Source organism: Etheostoma cragini, chromosome 22 (genome assembly GCF_013103735.1).
Source record: "Etheostoma cragini isolate CJK2018 chromosome 22, CSU_Ecrag_1.0, whole genome shotgun sequence".
Lineage (NCBI taxonomy): Eukaryota > Metazoa > Chordata > Actinopteri > Perciformes > Percidae > Etheostoma > Etheostoma cragini.
In genome coordinates, this window is record NC_048428.1 from 21,569,177 (window position 1) to 21,577,779 (window position 8,603).

The 8,603-nt window shown below is 42.2% G+C and overlaps 2 protein-coding genes across 2 annotated transcripts in view; both read right to left on the reverse strand.

The window, feature by feature from the left end:
• Positions 1–1,359, reverse strand: part of map7d2b (MAP7 domain containing 2b) — a 26,308-nt gene extending 24,949 nt beyond the window's left edge. Inside the window, exon 1 of the mRNA XM_034862805.1 lies at positions 1,087–1,359. Coding sequence (XP_034718696.1) covers positions 1,087–1,123 — 37 coding nt within the window. The 5' untranslated portion in view covers positions 1,124–1,359. The remainder of the gene's footprint in view (positions 1–1,086) is intronic.
• A 1,843-nt stretch (positions 1,360–3,202) lies between these two features.
• Positions 3,203–8,603, reverse strand: part of eif1axb (eukaryotic translation initiation factor 1A X-linked b) — a 9,144-nt gene continuing 3,743 nt past the window's right edge. The window contains exons 4-8 of the mRNA XM_034861723.1: positions 8,533–8,583; positions 6,337–6,418; positions 4,947–5,038; positions 4,407–4,737; positions 3,203–4,018 (exon numbers count right to left, since the gene is read on the reverse strand). Of these exons, the coding sequence (XP_034717614.1) occupies positions 4,732–4,737; positions 4,947–5,038; positions 6,337–6,418; positions 8,533–8,583 (231 nt within the window). The 3' untranslated portion in view covers positions 3,203–4,018; positions 4,407–4,731. The remainder of the gene's footprint in view (positions 4,019–4,406; positions 4,738–4,946; positions 5,039–6,336; positions 6,419–8,532; positions 8,584–8,603) is intronic.

Here is an 8,603-nt window from a genome sequence, read left to right on the forward strand (position 1 = left end):
GATGACCTGAGAGGTCTGGGGGGGTCATAGTGTAGTAGTAGACCTGTCCCAGATGACCTGAGAGGTCTGGGGGGTCATCAGGTGTCAGTGTGAGCTGTCGATGCAGCACCCCTGGGTGTAACCTTTAGCCTTCTTCCTGTTGTGTTTTTATTTTTAAAGCTGTTGGAAAGCGTCTGTGCGCACACACTCAACACACAGGGGGACGGCTGCAAACGTCCTCTCAACACACACACACACACACACACACACACACACACACACACACTTATTAGCTGTGCAAAAACATGCAAATCTGAGCTAAGTCCCAAGTGTCCCATGGGTTTTCTCTGCTTCATCTTCACTCAAAAATTGCATCACATGCAAAAAAAAAAATAGTAAAATAAATCAGCTAAATCACTTGTTTGTTGTTTTTAAGGTAGTGTCAGTCGTTTTCAGGTGAGGAGGCCTTTGAGAGACAGAAAGCACACACTGCATATTATAATATTAACAAGTCTATGAGATGACGCTGACAGGAAGCTGCTGCACTAATGAAGCAACACGGCTGATTTAAGGAATTTACATTAAGCAGCCAATCTGTCAGTCAGTCACTAAGCAGAGATGGAGGGGTTAAAATGCTAAAAAAAGAACATTTGGATACATAAGCGGACAACACATTTTCAGTAAGAACACTGTATGAAATGCAGCCATAATTTACATAGTCTGCCATTTATAAGTTAGGCTGCTCAAAAAGGCTACACACGCAAAAATGCTAAAAAATATAGTAAAGTAGGAAAACATTAGGATGCAAATGCATTAAAAATGATCTCCGTAAACAGTAAATATATAGTGAAAAGGGAAAGAAAAACCTACATTTCCCATTTTATGTGGTGCCATTATTCTTTAAAATGTAAAATATCAAGTGCAAAGCACACATGTGTGGTCTGTGATCTGTGGGGAACACACACACACACACACACACACACCTTCAGTCTTATCCTTTTAAATCGGTAAACCAGATGTGTGTTTGGGTTTTAAGCAACACCCCATTGCTTGACCCTTTTATGGGAATAAACTGAATGCACATAAATGAGAGCATGTTTTTCTCACCTGTCATCTCAGTGCAGCTCGGGGCCACTTCAGTCATTTTGAAAAACGTCGTCGAATATTTTCATCAGAGGGGACGTGACAAGATCCAGATCCAGAGAGCCGCTGAAACCGGAGCAGGAGCCCGGTGGTGTGGCACGATGACTCAGGGAAAAGACGGAGGAAAATATGATGCTATGGTGAGGAGCCTATGGTAGAGAGATGGATGGAGGGAGGGAAGTAGGGAAGTAGGGATGGAGGGAGGGAGGGAGGGAGGGGGCTTATGCAAAAATGTCCTTCTGAGATGCTCTGATTTTGTAGCTGCCAATGTTGTGGCCGTATTTAAAAATTCTCACAATCAATGGCGGAAACGTTTGGGTCTACTTTCTCACTTGTCAGACGCTTAACCTTACATTTAAAATGGTGTGTGGATGTGAATGTCACTTAAAAAAAAAATACATTTTATTCTTAAAATTAATTTCATCGCGGTTCAGTACATTTTGGATGTCTAAAAAAAAAAAAAAGCCTGCGACGGCTTCCGTTAGTTGGCTAATTTACATATTAATGCGCCAAAAAAGAAAAGAAAAAAAATCACTACTCACGCCGTTACGCGTCGCCTAGCAACCAACTGTTCGAGAACTATGTGGCTCGGCCGGAGAACAAAACAAAAGCCGTCGAGTAACGTTACAATTAAAACACCTTTATTAAAAAGGTTTATAGGTGTTATGGTTACAATATTAAGGTGTGTTAACCCCCCCCACTCTGCCACTCACGTGTCTTGATTTTGGCGACCCTCTTGTGGCTCGTGTCAGAGCGCACGTGCCAGGCACAAGCGAGCCCCAGCGGCGGAGTGACGTCACACTGGGGCAGGCGGTTGTTGACATGCAATATGGGTCACTCACTCAATCCAAATCCAAAACATGGACCGGGACGTTTTGGGGAAGACAACTGGACGACATATGATGTAAAAATAATGACATCATGGGAATAGAAGAAGAAGAAGAAGAAGAAGTCAAAGCAGACTGAAACAGACAAGTGAGAGATCCCAATAGACTATTACCCAGTAGTCATTACCCTTTGCACTAACCTTCATCCTGGACTATACATCTGCCCATACTAGACTATATATCCTTTGCATATTCTGCACTCATTCTGCACATCCGCTTATTTTGTTATTTTACGCAACAGTTCTTTTATATATATATTTATATATTTGTTTTCTGTATTTACTGTTTATTTCACATTAATATGTTTGTTTAGGTTTGCACCGTTCACCAAGGCGAACTCCACTAACCGTAGGCTTCTTATTGTGACAATTGGCCTTTTTCTGATTTTAAATTAATCGGATTCTGATTTTTTGGACTGCATGATGTCCGTCAGGTCCACCCAGCAGTGAGAAATTACTAATTTCAAAATTCAATTAAGATTAAAATGAATGAATAAATGATGTATTTCCGTACCAAATCTAAAAGTTTACCACTCCTTAGTGCCTACAATAAGCAACTACTCCAATCACCATTACTATTAGGCTACTGATGTTACTATTATTAGTATTAGCCTACTAATAGCGCAGCTAAATATTATATTCACAACCAAGAAAGAACCGTGTCAGACACAATAAAAGGTCGTCACGACGACACTGTGTGCAATTCCCGGTTTTCTTGAGAATAGTTTTATTTGCCTATAATGTTACTTGCCTACCAGATTTGCATGAGAAGCCCCTAACCCTTGAAGTTAATATTTGGTGGGCCTCACTAGACCTAGACCGTTATATTATGCAAGAGGCCGCTTCCTCAGACGCCTCCTTCTGCTTTAGCACAACCTCGCCACCTTCAGACCGGCACAGGAAGTGCGTGTAGCGCTCCAAAAACCACTATGCCAGGTCAGTGGAGTTAAGATCTTTATTGGAAACCCAGCCTTCAAACATCATAGTACATTTGTATTATTATTATTATTTTTTTTTATTAATTCAGAGTTACAGCAACAACAGCGACCGGCCCAATGAAGACTAGAGCGGCGGTTCCCAAACTGAGGTGCTAGGCCCCCCTCAGGGAACATGGGGCAGTTTCCAGAGGGGGTAAGAAGGAACATAAACTACTGTTTATCTTTATATTTTCTAGAGGTTCAGAGACCGCGGAAGAGCGACGGAGGTTGCGTTGGCGGAGGAAAGGTTTGGGAACCGCCGGTCTAGAGACGCCGCGACGTGCGTTGCAGCCACAGAGCGAGCGAGCGAGCAGCAAAGAGTCCAAAACAAACGCACAGAAAACTGAAATAAGGGAAACAATAGAAAAATACATTTTGATTCTTCTTTTTAAATTCAAGAGGAGAGAGAGAAAGAAAGATTGCCTTCATTCAGGCCACATGGTTCAATCCAAAACGAGCATACAGTTCATTTTAATACGATGTAAGTGGAATATGTCGTAAACAAAGAGATACAGAGCCGCACGCATGTGTTTTCTTTCTTTTGTCTTTTATAAACAGCTATCAAACTGCCCTAAAACTGTGTAAACTGTCTCCCAGGCAACAACGATACAGACTGCCCAAAGGAAAACACAAAATGGTTTTTATTTTTTATTGACGAATCCAGAGATTCGGTACTTGCTGCTAAATTCCACATAGTGTGAAATCGATATATAAATACAAGTTTTTAAAAAGATGACGCCTTTAGTGCCAGATGTTCTGCAGTCGTGGTATCGGCGTGAGCCTCCTCTAAGTATGAAGTGTTTTCAGACAATACAGGATAAAAAAAAGAAAAAAAAAGAAAGACAAACTTTCGTTGATGCTCAAAACAGAAAATGTGAGAATCTAGCAATGCTTTGGATGTTCACCCTAAATATGATGCTGGTGATCAGCCTAAATTCTCCAATCCAACGCATGAAGGCAGAGGAAGCAAACGGTCTGCGTCATCATTCAGTCCCCAGGCGACGATGCTGCATCGCCCTGCTGCAGCAGCGCCCTACAGTCGCTACGTGATAAATCAAGACAGTAGGGTGATGCTGCATGGCGACGCTGCATGACGATGCAGCGTCGGCATGCAGCCGCAGCGCCCCTGCATGCCGATGCTGCAGCAGCGCCATGCAGCAGCGCCATGCAGCATCGTGATGCAGCGCCATGCAGCATCGTGATGCAGCGCCATGCAGCATCGTGATGCAGCGCCCTGCAGCATCGTGCTGCAGCGCCATGCAGCAGCGCCATGCAGCAGCGCCATGCAGCATCGTGCTGCAGCGCCATGCAGCATCGTGCTGCAGCGCCATGCAGCACGATGCTGCAGGGCGCTGCAGCATCGTGCTGCATGGCGCTGCTGCAGCATCGTGCTGCAGCAGCGCCATGCAGCAGCGCCCTACAGTCGCTACGTGATAACTCAAGACAGTCGTACTAAAGCAGCATCTCATATTCATTCATATCAACAATAAACTATAAAGTACTGGTGTTGTTTTTTTCCCCCACTACGTAAAATGCACTTAAAGTTCTCAAAAAACAAACAAAGACGTGAACTGGAATTGAAATATACTGTATATTAATAAACTGTGTTGGATTGGCATAGGCTGATCTTACTAAAAAAACAAAAAACTAAACAAAAATCAAAAATCGGTGCGGTGTATTGGCTCAAAATATTCCAATTGGAGCATCTCTAGTAAAATCCCACCTTCCCCCTCAAGCAGCAGGTCTTCAGATCTGAAAAAGAGAGAAAACAGAGGTGTTTACGACTTCTAATTCTGCCCTTTTAAAATCGTACGCTTTTAAAAAAGGAAACTATTAGAGTTTCTGCTCATCACTGAAGATGGATCTCCAGCTTGTATCGTTTAAGGAGAAGGCGTCACACTGCCAGTGGTATTAAATATAGACACCCAGGTAAAGGGGAGTGTAAAATGAAAGCAGCGTACATCATCAATGTCCTCGTCGTCGTCGCCAATGTCATCAAACTGGATCTCGTCGTCATCTCCGGGCCCGAAGGTGTCCGTCTCGTTGATTTTGGCTGCGAGAAAGAAGGCGGACAGGAACGTGTTAGTAAATAAAAGTACTACTCGTGTTCCTAAAACAGGAAAGAATATTTGAAATACAACGCGTGAATTGATTTAGGGAATATGGCTCGTTAATAAGGTTTATTTATGGTAGCCGCGGTGTTGCCAGGGTGAGGGGCGCGCGCCATCGTCTTAACCCTCTGTGACATGAGGCCATTTTTACAGTTCATTGTCTGGATTTATTTTATAATAACTTGTAAAATATCAAACCTGCGGTCTACAGTCAAGATATGAACATCACTTTTTTTCAGGACAAACTGGGTTATTAGAATATTTGGGTTGCAGTGAGGTCACTTGCGTGTTAAAAATGGTTGTAGGGCCTTAAAGACAAATAAATAAATAAATAAAACGTTACATGAATCTCACAGATATGTATTGATATCACAGACAGAAAAGTAATGAATAAGCCATTTTACTCTCTTAAACACTTCTCATATGTCTTGGGAGTCACATTGTGAAGAAATAATCATAACTTATACAGTTGACAAATTACATGCATTTTTTAAAACAAAGTGAAGACTATTTTGCCCTCATGACATTTACTTATGCCATCAATAACATAATAATGTCATATTTATTGATATTACACCCACAGCAATGCTACACAAGCAAATGTGTGTCTAAATAGTGCACCTCTAGGCCTTCCATAGAGCCAATTGGCCTTTTTGTCCCCTCTGGCCTTCCATACAAGAGGGTGACGTTGTCTCCCATATATGGGCATACTGGGGCCTTTATTTCCGTAAACAACAGAGAGGGGAGACGGAGCAGCGAGCTAGCGGCAGAAATGAGCCAAAACGCGATGAATTATGGACATAAAGTGGATCAATCTTGGATGTGCCAGTGTGGATTTAAAGCCCAACGACCCCGAAAGAGTTCCAGGCTTGATATACAATCACCTGTAGGAGCTAGAAGGTCCCGGAACAGACCTCCGTGACCGCTAACTCGTTACATTTTAGACGCAACCGTTGGTAAGTTGCTAGCTTGTGTGGTTTTTAAATGATTAAACTATGAATCAGAGGTGCTGTTTTTACGCGTGGGCGAGTGTCTCGGTCTCAGAGGGTTTTAAGCATAAAGGTCTCGGTAGGGCGCATGCCATCTACGGCGGCCTGCCTGCCCGCGGAGTCGAGCGCCGCAAACGGCACGCATTATTTCACCAATTTCAGCCGTCTTTAACGGGGATGTTCCTGGACTAGTTTCACTACAGTTCTGTCCAGTTTTGGGATCCAGCGGCTGAGGCGAGGGTTTAACTCACCGTGCTCCGGCAGCTCTCCGTACGCCTTCAAACTGCGAGCCTCGTCTGCGTTGTACTTTAGGATGACGTCAGCTTTGTTGTCCTGAAACAGAAATTGCGGCATTGCAGTGTTTAGGTTTACGATGTTTGAGTGCTTGAATGATAAGAGGTAAACAAATGAGACCACATGACAGAAGGATCAACTGAAGATGACTGCACAAAAACCTGATTACACAAGTGAAAATGTGTGTAAATATACAGCTACGGATACAATGATATTAAGTCTAGTCAACCCGTTTGTGCCGGATGCTTCGCAGCATTCTGAATTCGTCGGTCTTTTCATGACGCGTGCAGCAGCGAACGCTCTGTCATTGGTTCAAAATACACATGAGGCGGGTCTTGTTGGCTATTTAAAGCCACGTGACCACCGATATGTACCGTGGTTTGCTGAAAATCACGTCAATCAACCAGACACACATGTGAGTTTGCTTATGAATTTTTTAAGAGACGAGCGAGAAAACGGCTCCGACAGAGAAAGTGGTCGATTATGATGAAGACCTCCTCCCTCCCAAACTCCTCACCATCTTCCTCCTCAACGTCACTGCCCTCGCTGTCTAAATCCTCCTCTGTCGGAGCCATTTTCTCACTCGTCTCTCGAAGATTCATAAACAAACGCACTTGTGTATGTCTGGTTGATTGACATGATTTCCAGCGAACTACGGTACATTTTGGTGGTCACGTGGCTTTAAATAGCCAACAAGACGCGCCTCATGTGTATTTGAACCCATGACAGTGCGTTCTCTGCTGCATGCGTCATAAAAAGGCCGACGAATACAAAATGCTGCGCCACGCAGCAGCCGGCAGGTGGCTCAGAGTTACGCAACGCAGTAACCGCCGGTAGATGTGTTGTCGCGAAGCCTCCGGCACAAACGGGTTAAGATATATCAAGAAACTCTAATCAACACAATTAAAAGCCAATTCAAAAAGGAGTGTTTTTAGCGGGATAATACTGATGTATTGATGCAAACTGTGAACAGAGAGCAGAGGAACGGTCCCCCTTGGTAGTAAATCTAGACTTACAGGAGACTCTGAGAAGAGCTTTCATATATTTTCACAACTGAATACATTAGAAATGATTCACATCATTTTATATTAAGATCTAGAAGTATCTGGTCTCTTAGTTTTAGTGAAATGCCAAAAAACTACTGTTTTACTGAATGCTTGACGAAGTTACAATAATCATGACAAGATGAAAGAAAAGTATGAATATTTTTCTCCAGACAGAAATGTATTTTATGGATTTAATCTGAGAAATAGAGAGTCCGCACAATGCTCCAATGAAACATATTTAACCCTCCTGTTGTCATCGGGGTCAAATTGACCCGTTTACAAAAGAATTATTGTGGGCCTTTTTCCACCTTTTCCACATTTTATCAGAACTATGACCAAAGAATTCTGTAAAAAGGTTTTTAAAAAATGCAGGAAAAATATAACAAAAACTTAATTTTTTAAAAACGGAAAAAAGTGACCAAACAAAAATCGGAAAACAAATCGCCAAATGTGACAAAAACTTGTTAAAAAGAAGTGATAAAAAAAAAAATTGGTAAATGTGAGAAAACAAAATAATAAATAAATAACTCATTAAAGTGACAAAAATCTACAAACACATTGACAATAAAAAACTTCACATTGTCCAAATTTTGGCCCAGAAAAACACAAAGTTGCAGGTCGATGGGAAGACAACACAAGGGTTAATCACTTAAAAGCAAGGTTAGCGTCGTTTTAAGCGTCCTGCTCTTCTTCAGACCTTGGTGGTAATTAATTAAATATCCGCATCAGCATTATCTAGTGTGCAGACTGTCTTATACACGGTCTGTCCTGCACCTAGTATTTATCATCCAGTGTGCCTTTTTTTTTATTTTACAGATTAACCGGTAAACACAAAGACCAAATATTCCCTTTATACTTGCTTTAAAGAATTCAGATCTTAACTGAACATGAGCCCACAAGACCAGAACCTTTTTAATCAATAAAACCTAAAATAGCCGAGTTGCCTTGTTCCTTTATGTGTAAATTGATTAGTTTTTGTTCAACTTCAAACTGATTGATATTTTTTAGACTATTCCTTCTTCCATTTCAGAGCACAAAAACCCTTAAAATGTTAAATGCAGAAGGTTTAACAGTCTGTTCTGTGTCACGTGTGAGCGGGCAACACACCTGGTAATCTCTCAGTCCGACCAGGATGATGTCCGACGTGTTAATCCAAACCTGGGGGGGGGGGGGGGGGG